Source organism: Mustelus asterias, chromosome 7, assembly GCF_964213995.1.
Source record: "Mustelus asterias chromosome 7, sMusAst1.hap1.1, whole genome shotgun sequence".
Classification (NCBI taxonomy): Eukaryota; Metazoa; Chordata; class Chondrichthyes; order Carcharhiniformes; family Triakidae; genus Mustelus; species Mustelus asterias.
The window spans coordinates 137,013,151-137,032,733 of NC_135807.1; the positions used below are offsets into that span (position 1 = coordinate 137,013,151).

Sequence of the window (19,583 nt, forward strand, 5' to 3'; positions counted from 1 at the left end):
GTTTCAAGTTTCTAGTCTTTGGTTTGATTTGATTTATTATTGTCACATGTACGAGTATTTAGTGAAAAATGTTGTTTCTGGTGCACTATACAGACAAAGCATACCATTCATAGAGAAGGAAAGGAGAGAGTGCAGAATGTAGTGTTACAGTCATAGCTAGGGTGTAGAGAAAGATAGGGGCGGCACGGTAGCACAGTGGTTAGCACTGCTGCTTCACAACTCCAGGGACCTGGGTTCAATTCCCAGCTTGGGTCACTGTCTGTGTGGAGTTTGCACATTCTCCTCGTGTCTGCGTGGGTTTCCTCCGGGTGCTCCGGTTTCCTCCCACAGTCCAAAGATGTGCGGGTTAGGTTGATTGGCCAAGGTTAAAAATTGCCCCTTAGAGTTCTGAGATGCGGAGGTTAGAGGGATGAGCGGGTAAATATGTGGGGGTAGGGCCTGGGTGGGATTGTGGTCGGTGCAGACACGATGGGCCGAATGGCCTCCTTCTGCACTGTAGGGATTCTATGATTTCTATTCTATGATGAGTCCATTCAAAAGTCTCTCAGCAGCAGGGAAGAAGCTGTTCTTGAGTCAGTTGGTACGTGTCCTCAGACTTGTATCTTTTTCCCGACGGAAGAAGGTGGAAGAATTACCCTTCAGGCCAGCTCTGCTGTGTGGAAAAGTTTCATCCTGTCTGAATCTGGTAGCCAGATAAATAATTGTGCATAGAATACTGGCATCTCGGGGGACACAAGAAGGCAAAATTGCACAACTGTGCTTGCTTCTGCATGAATCAAAGCATCATTGGTTGTGAGGGTAGAAAAGTCAATGACCAAGAACATACTCCTGATGCAGATGATGTTTTGCATTTAGGAACATGTAAATTCAATGCACGGATTAGTACATGTCAGTCTGAGTCTGTTTGGGACAATTCACCTCAAAGGTTTGTTTTTCTGGTAGTTTGTAAAATAGCAGCTTTAACATAATGAAACACCCCAAAGCGCTTCACAGAAACATTATAGAATCATAAAATCCCAACAGTGCAATAGGAGGCCATTCAGCCCATCGGGTCTGCACCCACCACAATCCCACCCAGTCCCTATCTCCGTAACCCCATGAATTTACCCTGCTAATCCCCTGACACTAGGGGTCAATTTAGCACGGCCAATCCACTTAACCCGCACACCTTTGGACTGTGGCAGGAAACCGGAGCACCCGGAGGAAAGCCACACAGACACGGGGAGAACATGCAAACTCCACACAGACAGTGACCCGAGGCCAGAATTGTACCAGGGTCCCAGGCGCTATGAGGCAGCAGCGCTAACCACTGTGCCACCGTGCTGCCCTTTGTTAAAAAACAAAGGAGGACATAGAGCCACATAAGATATTCAGTCAGATGACCAAAAGCTTGAATCATAGAGATTTACAGCATGGAAACAGGCCCTTCAGCCCAACTTGTCCATGCCGCCCTTTTGTTTTTAAATCCCTAAACTAATCCCAATTGCCCAAATCCCTCTATACTATCGTATCCATGTAACAGTCTAAATGCTTTTTAAAAGACAAAATTGTACCCGCCTCTACTACTACCTCTGGCTGCTTGTTCCGGACACTCACCACCCTCTGTGTGAAAAAATTGCCCCTCTGGACACTTTTGTATCTCTCCCCTCTCACCTTAAACCTATGCCGTCTAGTTTTAAACTCCCCACCTTTAGGAAAAGATATTGACTATCTAGCTGATCTCTGGCCCTCATTATTTTATAGACCTCTATAAGATCACCCCTCAGCCTCCTATGCTCCAAAGAAAAAAGTCAATCTATCCAGCCTCTCCTTATAGCTCAATCCATCAAGTCCCGGTAGCATCTTAGTAAATCTTTTCTGCACTCTTTCTAGTTTAATAATATCCTTTCTATAATAGGGTGACCAGAATTGCACAGTATTCCAAGTGTGGCCTTACCAATGTCTTGTACAACTTCAACAAGACATCCCAACTCCTGTATTCAATGTTCTGACCGAATAAACCAAGCATGCCGAATGCCTTCTTCACCACTGTCCATCTGTGACTCCACTTTCAAGGAGTCAGAGAGGAAGATCTTTAGAGAGTGTCTTAAAGAAGGAAAGTGAGGGAGAGAGTTGTAGGGAGAGAATTCCCAAACCTGGGACTCTAGACAGCTGACGCACAGCTTCAATAATGGTGGAGCGATTAAAATTGTGGCTGCCAGAATTAGAGGAGCCACAGATGTCTTAGAGGGGTTGTGGATCTGGAGGAGATTACACAGATCAGGGGGAGAGTGCCCATGAGGGATTTGAAAACAAGGATGAGAATTTTAAAATCAAGGTGTTGCTTGGCCAGGTAGCAGTGTAGGTCAGCGAGCGGTTGGTAGGAGACAGGGCTTACCGCGAGTGAAGACATGGGCAGCAGAATTTTGGATGTCAGACGGTAGAATGTGGAAGAGCAGTGTTGGAACAGTCTAGTGAAAGCACGAAAGGGTATCAACAAATGAGCTGAGACAGAGGCAGTCGGATGATGTTACTGAGGTGGAACTAAGTGATGGATCTCCAGATCAAACCTGACACCAAAGGTGTGAACAGAATGGCTTAATGTCAGACTCTAGAGATGAAAAGGAATGGAGCCCGAGATTAAGCCATTCTGTTCACAACCTCGGTGTCAGATTCGGATGGAGTCAATAGATAGGGAACTGAGAAAGTGAAGCCTCTATTTTGATACTTATCATGTTATTAGCACAATTACAAATTGTGTTCCAGATCCTGCCATTAAGCAGGAAATAACCTTTGTGCCCTCCCATTGCAGAAGAAAATAGCTGAATGGAAAAATGATCTGAATCAAATTAAATGGGCTACACAAAGTCCTGCTTTAATGCCAGCATGTTTTTTTCACCAAATTCCACTGTTTAATGTCCAAACAAAACTCCCCAATAGCTGTGATGAGATGCGGTGCAGTGCTTTTAACATCAGCTCAATTACCTTCATCAATGTGTAGATCTGGCGCCTAACTGACACTGTTGGTATTTGGCCAAGTTTCATTCACAAATTTAAATGTTACAGAATATTTTGTGTTCGAGAACTTTTATCAGCGGGCTTAATGTTTGACTTTTGCAATCCACCTCACTCAGTGATGAATGGTATGAAAGGGGCATTAACATTGCCAAGTCTAGCCTGAAAACTCATTATGTCAGCTTTTTCTACTTTTAACACTTTTGTTCGGGCAGATCATCGACACTTGACTTTCAGTGGCGCACACTGAGAATGACTAGGCTTTAAAGCACAACAACACGGCATTCGGCCTGAAAAATGTCCAACATATTCAATACTCGCTTTGTTCACACACGGACAATGGTTGCATTTGCTCACACAATCTCCTGATGGGAGCAAAATGATAAATTAAGCCCATTGTCATAAAAATAATTGTCAATCCGTGAGACATTTCTAGTTCACGTGTTTACCGAGGTTGCAAGTTACGATTTATATAAAGTAATCTATTCAGAACTAGGGATCAGTGTTCCACTTCTTTATACCATTGCCAGCTTCCAAGATTTTTTTTTTAAAGTTTAATTTATTAATGTCACAAGTAGACTTACATTAACACTGCAATGAATTTACTGTGATAATCTCCTAGTCGCCACACTCCGGCGCCTGTTCGGGTACACTGAGGGAGAATTTAGCATGGCCGATGCACCTAACCAGCACGTCTTTCAGACTGTGGGAGGAAACTCATGCAGACACGAAGGAGAACGTGCAAACTCCACACAGATAGTGACCCAAGCTGGGAATCGAACCCAGGTCCCGACATCTTGGGCTAAGCTGTGTAATTTTGCCTTGCTCTCACTAAGATTCCTGACTAGGGATTGATGAGCAAGTGACAGAGAGATGGTTGGAAGTCAGTTTGCCTCACCAAATACCAGAATGGCAGTGGATTGTTTGAATTCTCTCTAATCTGTCATCGAGGTGCTTATGAAGACAGCTGTACGAACAAAAAACATAAGCAGTCTTTCCCATTTTATTTGAAAGATTTGGGCATTGTAAGGCTGTCAGTCACAGACAGGCCTTCAATCAATGCTCGAGCTGCAAGATTCCTGAAAACACTTTGCAGAATGTAGATTTATCTAATGCCTTTATAATGGCTGTTGGGAGTGAACGCTACCAGATGTGTGGATCATTTGAGAATGCCACTCAGAATGTTTTTGCTGGCCAGGACATGTCCATTCTGGAGCTGGAGTTCACAGCAAGTTATTTTGTTTGAAATCTAATTCTAGTGGTTTTTATTTCAATGAATAAATCTCACCAAGACATGTCTGCACTGAAACCTATCCATCCACACTCCACCAAGGGATATGAACCATAATCAGTAAAGAAAACACAGAAAAACAAAACTTGTGACTTACGCATTTGAAATGTTTATGCAGGGTTTCCCAGGACACATGATGGTTTGTGGGTTAATGCTTATCCTGGGCTAACATTTATTCCTCACCCACTGTCACTAAAAAGCAGCATTGGAGACAAAGTCATTTGGATGAGGTATTAAACCAACATGATACCTGCCCTCTCAGGTAGATGTTGATTATAAGAAATAGGAGGAATAGGCCATTCAGCCCATCAAACCTGCTCTGCCATTCAGTAAGGTCATGGTTAATTTGTTTGTAGCCTTAGTCCTGCTTGCTCCCCCATAACACTTGATTCCCTTGTCAATCAAAAATCCCTCTCGCTCAACCTTGAATATATTTAATGAGCCATTCTCCATTGCTCTCAGGGGGGGGAATTCCAAAGTGTAAACACCTCAGAGAAAAGATTTCTCCTCGTTTCCATCTTAAATAGGAGACTTCTTGTTTTTAAACAATGTCCTCTAAGTTTTAGGGGAAATAGCTTCCCAGCGTCCATCCTGTCAAGTCTCTTCAGAATTTTCTGTATTTCTCATGTTTTCAGTTACCAGCTGGTTCAGTGGGGCGGTACAGTGGCACCGTGGCTAGCACTGCTGCCTCACAGCGCCAGGGACCCGGGTTCGATTCCCGGCTTGGGTCACTGTGTTTGTGGAGTCTGCATGTTCTCCCCGTGTCTGCGTGGGTTCCCTCCGTGTGCTCCGGCTTCCTCCCACACACCAAAGATGTGTGGGCTAGGTTGATTGGTTATGCTAAATTGACCCTAGAGTCGGGGGGATTAGCAGGGTGGGGTTACGGGAATAAGGCCTGGGTGGGATTGTGGTTGGTGCATTCTCGATGGGCCAAATGACCTCCTTCTGCACTATAGGGATTCTGTGATTATGTTCAATGCTATCACCTCCCCAGCCTCTGTCTCACTGACTCCTCAGACAATGCCAGGAGCTAAGGAATTCACAAAGTAAAGTTTTGGTTTAATAACTATAGCGGATATGTTTCAAATCCTTGTTCAGGAGGAAGTGTCTGACTGTGTGAAATGTAGGAAGAGCCAATGATTCAGGTGGTCATGCAGGATCGGGCTATTGAGTTGGATGATCAGTCATTATCATACTCAATGACAGAGCAGACTCAAAGGACCGAATGGCCTACTCCTGCTCCTATTTTCTATGTTTTGGTGTATGGCCATGGAAGGAGAGAGTTATTGGACTGTATGACCTAGTTTCTCAATCAGGATTTCTTATGCTTTTAAAGGTGCATTAGTCATGGTCCTTCGTTCTAGAATGCAGGGTACGTAGACGTGCTGCCCCTTGCTCACCGCCGCCCCCCCCCCCGCCCCCATTCCGATTACATCCCTGCAGTACCTCTTTTATTTCTCAGGGTGCTTCACAGGGTAGACACTGCGCAGGGGAGAGAAAGAGTATCAGAGCTGGAGACCGAAATACAGTTTTATAGAAGAAATGAAGAGGTGACATAACACAAAGAACTTACTTTGGTTAAGAATTCTGAATGTTAGAACATCAAAGTTACCAAACCCCCCAGGATTGCTCTGGGGTGGGTTTAATCTGAACATTGCTGTAACCCAGGAGAAAACTCATAGGATCTTCAAAAAGAATGCATTCTTTTTTCCCTTTGAACAATTTTATTTATTATAAAGTTATTAAAAATATTGGAGGGGGGCAAATAGTTGGAGGCAGGACATAATGTGGTGTAACCTCCTGGGGCAGATCCAACAAGAGTTGGCAACTCAAAGACCATAGCGCCTGCTCTAGTCTCACTGTGTTACGTACCCCAGATTGATATATAATATATATATATAGAGAGAGAGAGAGAGGACCGGTTGAGGACTCTGGGTCTGTGCTCAAAGTTTAGAAGGATGAGGGGGGATCTTACTGAAATTTACAGGATACTGCGAGGCCTGGATAGAGTGGACGTGGAGAGGGTATTTCCACGAGTAGGAAAAACTAGAACCAGAGGGCACAATCTCAGACTAAAGGGATGATACTTTAAAACAGAGATGAGGAATTTCTTCAGCCAGAGGGTGGTAAATCTGTGGCACTCTTTGCGGTAGGCTGTGGAGGCCAGGTCATTGAGTGTCTTTAAGACAGAGATAGATAGGTTCTTGATTAATAAGGGGATCAAGGGTTATGGAGAAAAGGCAGGTGAATGGGAATGAGAAAAATATCAGCCATGATTGAATGGTGGAGCAGACTCGATGGGCCGAGTGGCCTAATTCTGTTCCTATGTCTTATGGTCTTATGATATTGTCAACTAATAGCAGAAAAGCTGAAAGTTAAAGGGGTACTTGAGTACTTTGTACAAATGAACTGCAGTAATGAGGACAGACACACTTTAAAATTGGTACTTCTTTGCTTTTATTGACTTATTCATTTGAACAACAATCATCTCATCCACGTAAATTACCGGCTAGATTCCAGTAAGAGCTAATTGGATGGAACGACATGAAAAACACGTCTTCATTTTAAACGGCTTCACATGGGAACAAGTGAAAAGTCCCATTCATAAATGTACATCTCCTGCGTAGCTTTGGAAGTTTTTGTTTGCTAAGTGGCCTTACAGAGACGGAAGCCCATTTCCATGGCTTTAAGCGCATAACAATTCAATGACTTTGTGACATTTTCTTTGACCAATTTGATTGCTTCTGTGGGACATCAATGACAGCATCTTCCTGACTTGTATTAATTTAATACAACCAGAATTGTTACAGAAAGGAAAACACAGCAGTTTATGCTCAGTATAAACACAGAACTGGTGTAGTAGCTCCCTATTAATCTTCAATAAGATTAGTCACTTGAAAAGATCCGTCAACATTTTTAACTACTGAAATATTTTGACATTGCGGGAATTCAAAAGGAATAATTGTCAATTAATGACTGCAGTGAGTCTACATCATAAATTTCATACTCAACATTCATGCTTGACTTTGCTATCAGAGTCATTGTTCCATTATTAAAAAAACATCTCTGCAGTGGTCCCAGTTTATAATCTACGAAACTGGACCCACCATTTCCATTGGCCATTTGATAGGGGTAACGTACATGAGCTTTCACGCTACATTTACAAGTCTTTTTTAATGGTTCTCCTCCCTTGTCTTTGGAGAGGCATTGCTCCCTTTGGGCATGTTCCTCGTGAACCGTCTGATCCCAGGCGACCGGACCTCGACAGCCTCCAACTCTTCCGACTCCTGCTCTTCATAATGATCGTCCGGTTGGGCAGGATGAGGCTCGGGATAGGAGGGCTGGGAGTACGGGTCTGGGTAGGGGTAGGATCCATGATATATGTACGGATCTTGCTCATCGTAAGGGCCATAGGTTTGGTAGGAGTTTGAAGGCAATTGTACTACAGGAATGTCTTGATCGGTTGGATCACTGTATCCACCTTAACCCACCACCACCACCAACAGTATCCATAGTTAGCACAGGAGGAGAAGCAGAAGATTGCATATGATTAGGATATTAGAACATTATTTGTAAATTCAAAAAGCTGCTTTTGGTACTTGATGTACAATTTAACAAGTAAATGGAAAACACGCACCAGTAATGAACATCAGCACAATGTGACAAGACCAGCAGAGATGGACACACACACACACACAATCCAGTGGGAACAAAATGATAAGACGTGGATCAATTTTTCAGTTTTTTTTCTATTTTTGTTTCTAAAAACACAAATGGCTCTTTATTGTTAGAGGTGAAAATTGCTCGGTTTACATTTAACGGGATTGACACAAATTGACGCTGTCACTGGACTTTTGGTTGGTCACAGAATTTCCCACGAAACATGTTTGGGAAGGAAGTGCAACTTTTCCTCAGAATACAACTTTCATCTCTAACCACCTCCAAAGAATTTACAAACGGTATGCCAATACGATGTAGTCCAGAGACTCTCAGGATACTCCTTCCCAGGGAAATTGATGAGTGAGCAATTAATGGCCGAAAATTTTGGTGCTTCTTAAATAAACAAAGCTGCGTTTTAATTTTTTTTTCATCATTAGAACAGATGAATGAATAAAATGAAATGTACAATGATTGAAAGGAATCTGGTTTCATAAACAGGTCATTGTTAAGTCGATTAGTTCATACATAATTGTTAAACAGGGTTAGAGGGATGAATGGTTTGCTTTGTTACAAAAACATTTGCATCTGGATGAGTTGCAGCTTGTGAAGGGGAAAAGCTGGTAGTAGTTGTTTGATGGTGGTTGATGCTTTGTGGTGTTTAGCCTGGATGAGGCAAGGTGGAACACAGCAGCTGACCAGAGCCCTGCACCTGTCCGAGGTGGCGCAAAGCCTTAGAGAAATAAGCCAGGGCCTAGTTCAGAACGGATAATCATTGTAAACAACAGGACCTTCAAAGGGTTGCCAGAACCGGTGGGGTTGAGGTGGAAGGAATGACGAGGACAAAGAGAAAGACACACAACAGTCAATAAAAATAGAATTACAAGCAAGCAGAAGCCAAAATTGTGATCTTTAACATTAATATATACATTTAAAAAGTGGACTAAGAGACGCCAGCACATCTTCCCAGATCCTATTGCCTCAATCTTGTGATAAACTCTTGTCTTTTTACCTCAATTTGATATATTACAGTAATATTGTTACACAGAATTACATAAAGTTCATACAAGTGTACACAAAGGCAGGTCATTCAGCCTTACTGGTCTAATCAGTGTTTATGCTGCACATGAGTAGAGGGGCGGCACAGTGGTTAGCACTGTTGCCTCACAGTGCCAGGGACCCGGGTTCGATTCCCGGCTTGGGTCACTGCCTGCACGTTCTCCCCATGTTTATGTGACTTTCCTCCGGGTGCTCCGGTTTTCTCCCACACTCCAAAGATGTGCGGGTTAGGTGGATTGGCAATGCTAAATAGCCCCTTAGTGTCAGGGGGATTAGCAAGGTAAATATGTGGGGGTACGGGATAAGGCCTTGGCGAGATTGTTGTTAGTGCAGGCTCAATGGGCCGAATGGCCTCCTTCTGTAATGCAGGGATTCTTTGGATTCTTCCATCTTCATCTCACCTTATTAACAAGTCCACTTCCTTTCTCCCTCCTGTACTCTCAGCTCCCTCATGAATGTATCTACGATATTTTCTGCAGCTACTCCTAGCATGTTGCACATAATGTTACTCCAGTAGAACCATAAAAGTTATTTGCTCTTTCTCCTCGCTGGTAAGATTTAAATAAAAACCCCAATTTTGTTTGTGGGCTTTGTACCAAATCAGGGTAAGGGCAGTCTGAGGATTCAGGGTAGACCATTTAGGACGGAGGTGAGGATTCATTTCTTCACCCAAAGAGTGGTGAGCCTGTGGAATTCATTACCACAGGAAGTAGTTGATGCCAAAATATTGAATGTATTCAAGAGGCGGCTGGATATCGCACTTGGGGTGAATGGGGTCAAAGGTTATGGGGAGAAAGCAGGATTAGGCTATTGAATTGGACGATCAGCCATGATCGTAATGAATGGCGGAACAGGCTCGAAGGGCCGAATGGCCTCCTCCCGCTCCTATCTTCTATGTTTCTATGTAAAATCTAAGGATGTTGCAAAGCTCTGGAGCTTTACGAGTAATTCTACCCATGTTATACTTACAGGGAGTAAACTATCTTTAACAGTAATAGACACACAGGTACAAACTGCTGCAACTGTGTTGCAATACTTCAAACAAATCTGTGGCTCTTCAGGTAAGAAGACAACAGATTGTATCTGAAGGTGAGGCCAAAAATACACTGACATCAACAAAGAGTGCAGGCACGGGAATACAGAACAGCAACCCTAACCGTTTGTGAATTTCACAAAACAAACAGCGTCACGGAAACCAGGTGGGCAATAGGTTGACCAGGTTCATTCAGTCAAATATCATACCTCCAATATTGTAGCCAGCGCAGGAAGATGGGTCACAGTATCCGGGGGAGCCAGCTGGCCCTCTTGGACCACTAGCCCCTGTACGTCCTACACTACCTTGTCGTCCTGGGAGGCCTGGTGGTCCTTGGCTACCTGTTCGACCCTCACCTGGGGGACCTGAAACAGGTAAATGACTGGGTGAATGAACAAAATGAATGAATGTAGGGATTCTACGATTCTAGAACCTTCTGGCTCAGAAGCAAGAGGCGAGAATTGCTCACGAAACATGTGATATAGTAGCAAAGCATAAAACTCCGAATGTAATTAATGGGGCAGCATGAAAGCAGCACTTTACCTGCTGTTCCTGGTGGTCCTCTCAGTCCCTGTTTGCCGAGACCTGGCACTCCACGTTCTCCTTTGTCACCTGGTAAACCTACAAAAGTTCAACAGCTTGAACAACCTCAGGGCATTGTACACAAGATGCTGCTTCCCTTTCGAGACAAATCCCAAATTCAGAACTCCTTCAACTAAGTTACAGCGGTTTTGTTAACATTTGGACTGCAATCTCTTTAATACTAACCCAAACGTTATCAAGGTTCATTGGGTTGGATTGTAAGCAACAATCAATTTAAGTGTGACTGTATTCCTGGATCATAGAAGGTTAAAGCGATGATTTGTTGCGAGTTTTGTTTTAGGAATCGATCGGATAGATAGAGAAATGTTTTCTGTTGGCAGGGAGACTCCAGGGTAAGAGGACAGAGTTGGTCCATTCAGAAGAGAAGTTAGGAAACATTTCAAGCACAGGATGGTAGGAATGTGGGACTCTCTCCTACGAAAAGCAGTAAAGACCAGCTCAACTGATCAATTTCAATCTGAAATGGATAGATTTTGGTTATCTGAGGGTTTATGGGACACAGAGTCAATGCAAGTAGATGGAGTCAGGATACAGATCAGTCTTGATCCAACTGAATGGTGGATCAGGCTTGAGAGGCTGAATGGCCTCCCCCTTCGCATGAAAGTCAAGCTTCTAGGTTAGGAACTCCCGGTACATTATTACATTCCTAATATATGTACTAAGGAGGTCTTGTGGCTCAGAGAGTTGTGTCCCTGCTCTGAGCCATAAGCTCTGGGTTTGAGTCCCACCCCAGGACATGATGGTCAAAGAAGGTGCGTTCACATTGAGTGTGTCAACCTACAAAAACATCTTTCCAACACACACCAGTGACAGGCAGTAAGAGTGGGAGAGGCGCCTGGTCGACCATGCTTGATGTGGAGTTGCTTATACCCCTTAAGCTATAAGCATCTGAGGACAGGCTAGTGACCTGTTCCAGGGAAAATCCCGCTATGGGGACAGATGAAAATCTGCCTTGTGCAACGCGAGGTGCAAGAAGTGAGACAACAATATATTTATTTAAGCCATCCCCATCTGGCCATTTAGCTCTACATGTGGCAGGGCCTTTGGCAGCAGGATGCCATATTGTCAAGGACAGGAGTGGGAAGTTGTGCGTGGAGTCTGAAGAGATAGGAGAGGCACTAAATGAATATTTTTCGTCGGTATTCACACTGGAGAGGGCTAGTGTTGTTGAGGAGAGTACTGAGATGCAGGCTGTTGGACTGGATGGGATTGAGGTTCATAGGGAGGAGGTGTTAGCAATTCTGGAAAGGGTAAAAATAGATAAGTCCCCTGGGCCGGATGGGATTTATCATAGGATTCTCTGGGAGGCTAGAGAGGAGATTGCAGAGCCTTTGGCTTTGATCTTTGGGTCGTCATTGTCTACTGGAACAGTGCAGAAGACTGGAGGATAGCAAATGTTGTCCCCTTGTTCAAGAAGGGGAGTAGGGACAACCCTGGTAATTATAGACCGGTGAGCCTTACTTCTGTTGTGGGCAAAGTATTGGAAAGGATTATAGGATTTATAATCACCTGGAAAGGAATAATTTGATTAGGGATAGTCAGCACGGTTTTGTGAAGGGTAGGTCGTGCCTTATTGAGTTCTTTGAGAAGGTGACCAAAGAGGTGGATGAGGGTAAAGGGGTTGATGTGGTATATATGGATTTCAGCAAAGCGTTTGATAAGGTTCCCCATGGTAAGCTTTTGCAGAAAATACGGACACATGGGATTGAGGGTGATTTAGTGGTTTGGATCAGGAATTGGCTAGCTGTAAGAAAACAGAGGGTGGTGGTTGATGGGAAATATTCATCCTGGAGTTCAGTTACTAGTGGTGTACCGCAAGGATCTGTTTTAGGGCCACTGCTGTTTGTCATTTTTATTAATGACCTGGATGAGGGCATAGAAGGATGGGTTAGTAAATTTGCAGATGACACTAAAGTCGGTGGAGTTGTAGACAGTGCGGAGGGAAGTGGCAGGTTACAGAGGGACATAGATAAGCTGCAGAGCTGGGCTGAGAGGTGGCAAATGGAGTTTAATGCGGAAAAGTGCAAAGTGATTCACTTTGGAAGGAGTAACAGGAATACAGAGTACTGGGCTAATGGTAAGATACTTGGTAGCGTGGGTGAACAGAGGGATCTGGGTGTCCATGTGCATAGTTCCCTGAAAGTTGGCACCCAGGTTGATAGGGTTGTTAAGAAGGCGTACGGTGTGTTAGCTTTTATTGGTAGAGGGATTGAGTTTCGGAGCCAGGAGGTCATGTTGCAACTGTACAAAACTCTGGTGCGACCGCACTTGGAGTATTGCGTACAGTTCTGGTCGCTGCATTATAGGAAGGATGTGGAAGTGTTGGAAAGGGTGCAGAGGAGATTTACCAGGATGTTGCCTGGTATGGTGGGAAAATCGTATGAGGAAAGGCTGAGGGGCTTGAGGTTTTTGTTAGAGAGAAGAAGGTTAAGAGGTGACTTAATAGAGGCATACAAGATGATCAGAGGATTAGATAGGGTGGATAGTGAGAGCCTTTTTCCTCGGATGGTGATGGCTAACACGAGGGGACATAGCTTTAAATTGAGGGGTGAGAGATATTGGACAGATGTTAGAGGTAGGTTCTTTACTCAGAGTAGTAAGGGCGTGGAATGCCCTGCCTGCAGCAGTAGTGGACTCGTCAACATTAAGAGCATTCAAATGGTTATTGGATAAACATATGGATGATATTGGAATAGTGTAGGTTAGATGGGCTTTAGATTGGTTTCACTGGTCGGCGCAACATCGAGGGCCGAAGGGCCTGTACTGCGCTGTTATGTTCTATGTTCTATATTGAGGGACAGCACCAACAAAGGGAACTGGTCACCCCTCTGGGCCCCTCCCTACACAGTGTAGTGTCGGACAGAGGCAGATTCTGTGTGGCGAAGGAGAAAGTAGCAATGGGGTTTGTTAATGATCATATGGCAGGAGCCTAGGGCAGCTCGAAGCCCCTCAAGGTTTCTAAGGAGTTAGTTAATTTATTAGTCACAAGTAGGCTTACATTAACACTGCAATGAAGTTACTGTGAAAATCCCCTAGTCGCCGCACTCCGGTGCCTGCTCGGGTACACTGAGGGAGAATTTAGCATGGCCAATGCACCTAACCAGCACATCTTTCAGACTGTGGGAGGAAACCGGAGCACCCGGAAGAAACCCATGCAGACATGGGGAGAACGTGCAGACTCCGCACAGACAGTGACACAAGCTGGGAATCAAACTCGGGTCCCTGGCGCTGTGAGGCAGCAGCGCTAATCGCTGTGCCACCGTGCCGCCACTAGGGAGGGAATTGGATATCTAGTCAAACTGACTGGCAGCACCCTGGAGTCTGGGAAGCCCAATGGGAGAGAATGGGGAAAGACAGCTGTAGCCAGGAGCTGTGCAGCAGAACAAGCCTGGTGAGTGCTGCATTGAGGAGCTGGATCCTGAATGGGAGAGAGATCTGGGTGATTGGCTGTGAATATTCTCTGTAAATAGTTTATTTCTTGGAGTTTCGCTGCCCTTGAAGATTAATACCACTTTGATCTCAGTGGAATAAACAAACCTTGGTTTATAACAGTCACATTACAACTGGCTGGACAGTGGTTTGGAACATCCTGTTCCAACTTTACATAAACAATGAAGCCCCTTCTTAGAGCAGAGGGAATTAAATGACGATTTGATCGTGAAGGATTTTGATAGAGTAAATGAAAAGCTGTTCCCATTGGCAGGAGGTTCGATACCAGAGGACACAGGTTTAAGGTCATTGACAAAAGCACCGGGGAGCGGACGAGGAGAAAAGCACCGAGGGAAAATCCAAAGCAGCAACTCAACAACGTGCAACACCTTCCAAACCCGCAACCTCTGCCCTCTCGGAGGACAAGGGCAGCAGATACATGGGAACACCGGCACCTGCAAGTTCCCCTACAAGCCACTCACCATCCTGACATTGGAAATAAAGTTTATTTATTAGCGTCACGAGTAGGCTTACATTAACACTGCAATGAAGTTACTGTGAAAATCCCTTAGTCACCACACTCCAGCGCCTGGTTGGGTACACTGAGGGAGAATTTAGCACAACCAATGCACCTAACCAGCACGTCTTTGGAGTGTGGGAGGAAACCGGAGCAGACTCCGCACAGACAGTGACTCAAGCCAGGAATTGAATCCGGATCCCTGGCGCTGTGATATATCACGTACCTTCACTATCACTGGGTCAAAATCCTGGAATTCCCTCCCTCTGCGTTGTCTGTATAGTGCGCAAGAAACAATACTTTTCACTGTCTACTAATACATGTAACAATAATAAATCAAATCAAATCTAACAGCGATGTGGGTGTACGTACACCGCATGGACTGCAGCGATTCACAACCAACTTCTCAAGGGGCAATTAAGAACGGGCAACAGCTGCTGCCCTTGCCCCCGGCACCCACATTACTCGCATGAATAAAACAAATGATGCAGCAAGTTGTGATCTGGGACGTGCTGCCTGAGGGGTTGGTGGAGACAGATACAATAGTAATTTCCAAAAGGGAATTGGATAAATAGAGGAAAGGTTTTCAGGGACATGAGCAAAAGGCTAATTAGATAACTCGTTCAAAGAGATAGCAAAGCCACGGGTGGACCCAATGGCCTCCCTCGGTATTGAATGAATCTATGAGATAGCATTCACATTATTACCTCTCTCTCCTGGCCTGCCGGGGCTGCCTGGGTTTCCGGGGAATCCTGGTCGGCCCTGAGATCCTTGTTCTCCCGGTGGACCTGCAGGACCATCACGGCCAGGTTCTCCAGGAGGTCCTGGAGCCGGCCGCACTTGAACTGAGTTGCTGGGAATGTGGTTGAGGATGGAGTTGTACCTGGACAGGTGGCCTAAGGAAAAGGAATAGCCAAATATTAGCACTGGTGCCACTGTAGCCTGACACACACACACACACTCACACACACTCACACACACTCACACACACACACACACACTCACACACACTCACACACACACACACAGACACACACAGACACACACACAGACAGACACACACACACACACACAGACACACTCACACACACAGACACACACAGACACACACACAGACAGACACACACACACACACACACAGACACACTCACACACACAGACACACACAGACACACACACACACACACACAGACACACTCACACACACAGACACACACAGACACACACACAGACAGACACACACACACACTCACACACACACAGACAGACACACACACACACTCACACACACACACAGACACACAGACAGACACACACACACACTCACACACACACACACACACACACACACACACAGACACACAGACACACACACAGACAGACACACACACACACTCACACACACACACAGACAGACACACACACACACTCACACACACACACAGACACACACACACACACAGACACACACACAGACACACACACACACACTCACACACACACAGACAGACACACACACACACTCACACACACAGACACACTCACACACACACTCACACACACACACGCACAGACACACACAGACACACACAGACACACACACACACACAGACACACAGACACACTCACACACACACAGACACACACACACACAGAGGTTACAATGCCTTCTGAATGGAACATTTTATTCCAAAGACATACTCTCCCCAGTTTGGTCCAGGAGTTCAAAAATAATATTGACATCAATATCTCACAATCCCCAACCTTCGGTCACTAGAGCCACATATACAGTTGATGTAAAAATATACACGAATGAGACATGACTGTCATATGGTATTTACAGCACGGAAACAGGCCATTCAGTCCAACTGGTCCTTACTGGTATTTCTGCTCCACACAAACCCCCTCCCACCCAACTTCTTCTCATGCCATTAGCATATTTTCCTATTCCTTTTCCTCCCATGTTTATCATGTGCTTACCTCTACATTTGTTTAACACAATCGCTCTGCTTTTCTATTGCTTGCTTTACCCTGGCCTTGATAATTTCTACAGTAAGAAATCTCACAACACCAGGTTAAAGTCTAACGGGTTTATTTGGAATCACGAGCTTTCGGAGCGCTGCTCCGATGACTCCGTCCAACGCCAGCATCTCCACATCATTGATAATTTGTAGTGATTTGTGAGCCTATAACCCCCACATCCCCTTAGTCATCTACTCCATTCAGACTTTAATTTTCCTCATTCTCACCTCACTCTCAATTACAGTGACCATGGTACACTATCCCTCGCGGCATCATCTTTAACACTGTTAACCACACCATTATCCTCCTCCCTCTCCACTCAGTGCAATGCCCCCACCCCCGTTGGTTCCATTCTTCATTTGTTGTCCATCCCATCAATTGTTGCCCTTGTACTGAGTGGCTTCCCGACCATTTCAGAGGGACATTTAAGGGTCAGCCACATTGCTGTGGCTCTGGAGTCACATGGGGGTGGCACGGTGGCACAGTGGGTTAGCACTGCTGCCTCACAGCGCCAGGGACCCGGGTTCAATTCCGGCCTTGGGTCACTGTCTGTGTGGAGTTTGCACATTCTTCCCGTGTCTGCATGGGTTTCCTCCGGGTGCTTCGGTTTCTTCCCACACACCATAGATGTGCGGGTTAGGTTGATTGGCCATGCTAAATTGATCCTAGTGTCAGGGGGATTAGCAGGGTAAATATGTGGGGTTATGGGAATAGGGCCTGGCTGGGATTGTTGTCAGTGCGGACTCGATGGGCTGAATGGCCTCCTTCTGCACTGTCGGGATTCTATGATTTTATATAGGCCAGAGCAGGTAAGGACAGCAGATTTCCTTCCCCAAAGGACATTAGTGAATCAGGTGGTTTTTACAACAATTGATGATAGCTTCATGGTCACCGTTACTGAGGCTAGCTTTCAATTCCAGATTTTTAGAAACATAGAAACATTTTTATTAATTAATTGAATTTATTGTGAACCTATAACCCCCACATCCCCTTAGGGCGGCACGGTAGCACAGTGGTTAGCACTGCTGCTTCACAGCTCCAGGGTCCCGGGTTCGATTCCCGGCTCGGGTCACTGTCTGTGTGGAGTTTGCACATTCTCCTCATGTCTGCATGGGTTTCCTCCGGGTGCTCCGGTTTCCTCCCACAGTCCAAAGATGTGCGGGTTAGGTTGATTGGCCAGGTTAAAATTGCCCCTGAGATGCGTAGGTTAGAGGGATTAGCGGGTAAAATATGTGGGGGTAGGGCCTGGGTGGGATTGTGGTCGGTGCAGACTCGATGGGCCGAATGGCCTCCTTCTGCACTGTAGGGTTTCTATGAAACAGTAGCTCAGAGGGAGGCTATTTAACTCTATATTCCACCAACTGCCGTGGTGGGATTTGAACCTGTGCCTGGGCCATTAGCCTGGGCCTTTGGATTATTAGTACAGTGAGAGAACCACTATACTACCATCTGCAGCTTCTCTTCCTCAATGACATGCTGTCCCTCAGTGACATTATCATGGGTTCAGCTTCCACATTGATGGCATGGACTCAATGGGTCAAGAGGCCTCCTTCTGTACCGCAATGTCTCAACAACATTGTGCATACTGACAACACCCAATCCTATCTCCCAATCCTCCAATGGCCTCTGTATCTGTCAGGCTGCTCGACCTGCCTCCAGTCCAATGCTCCAGTCACAATGCCGGAAAGTCTGGAGCTGTCACCTTCAGTTCTCAAATAACCCACCACCGCCCCTCTGCCCACCTGGGACCTCCCACTCCCATCATCGCAAACTCCATCATTCTTCCACCAACGATTCTACCCTTCTCACTGGCCACACTCTCTGGTTTCCACATGGTAACCCACCAGAAACAGCATTAAGTGGGGAGGACGTGGTGGGGAGAGGCTCCATGGATCAGGCTCTGTCACCAGCTGTGTTCCTGGGCAGGGAAATCCAGGAGAAGGTGCCAGGAAGAGCCAGGCCTCGCTGCCCGTATCCACTGGACTTCATTACGTGTGAATCACTTCTGAATATTGTTTAATGATATGCCGAGGCCCCACATTAACACAGATATTATCTCCCTCTTGGACTTGAACATGAGATAGATAGTTAGATTCTTGATTGATAAGGGGATCAAAGGTTACCGGGAAAAGATGGGAGAATGGCGTTGAGAGACATATCAGCCATGATCAAATGGCGGAGCAGACTCAATGGGCCAAATGGCTCCTATATCTGATGGTCTTCATCAGCTGGTGTTGCCAACTCTGCTTGGATGTATTCCTGGAGATTTCATCACATGATCTCCCACAGCTCCGCCCCTGTGCTCCTGCCATTTGACCACCCATCAGACCTACCTTAGGGCACCCACCTTCCCACAGCCAATGGAAAAGCAGACTGATGCTTCCTTACCTGATTGGACAATGTTTGAGCCTCTGTTAAACAGCCATCTTTCATCAATTCTAATATTTTAATAAATAATTAACACGAGAGTTTGAAGAATCACAGAATCCCTACAGTGCAGAAGGAGGTCATTCGGCCCATCGAGTCTGCACCAACCACAATCCCACCCGTGCCTTTACCTCATAACCCCACATATTAATCCTATTAATCCCCCTGACACTAAGGGGCAATTTAGCAGAGCCAATCAACCTAACCTACACATCTTTGGACTGTGGGAGGAAACCAGAGCACCTGGAGAAAACCCACGCAGACACGGGGAGAACATGCAAACTCAGCACAGACAATGACCCAAGGCCGGAATTGAACCTGGGTCCCTGGCGCTGTGAGGCAGCAGTGCCATCCAAATGTGATTTGAGAGTGAAATGTGAGTACTCTGGTACAGCTATCTGAAGCAGCATTGGGCTGTCCTGCTCACGTCTTGCCTTTTTTGAATGCTTTTGGAAGAAATACATCCTGTAGGCACTTCATAGAACAAAGGACAAAAAGTACAGCACAGGAACAGGCCCTCCGGCCCTCCAAGCCTGTGCTGATCATGATGC

At 45.5% G+C, this 19,583-nt stretch overlaps 1 protein-coding gene across 2 annotated transcripts in view; it reads right to left on the reverse strand.

The window, feature by feature from the left end:
• Nucleotides 1–6,721: 6,721 nt before the first annotated feature.
• Nucleotides 6,722–19,583, reverse strand: part of col14a1a (collagen, type XIV, alpha 1a) — a 245,891-nt gene continuing 233,029 nt past the window's right edge. For both annotated transcript variants that reach the window (XM_078216910.1, XM_078216911.1), the window contains exons 45-48: nt 15,291–15,479; nt 10,578–10,655; nt 10,244–10,399; nt 6,722–7,766 (exon numbers count right to left, since the gene is read on the reverse strand). In XM_078216910.1, the coding sequence (XP_078073036.1) occupies nt 7,459–7,766; nt 10,244–10,399; nt 10,578–10,655; nt 15,291–15,479 (731 nt within the window). In that variant the 3' untranslated portion in view covers nt 6,722–7,458. The remainder of the gene's footprint in view (nt 7,767–10,243; nt 10,400–10,577; nt 10,656–15,290; nt 15,480–19,583) is intronic.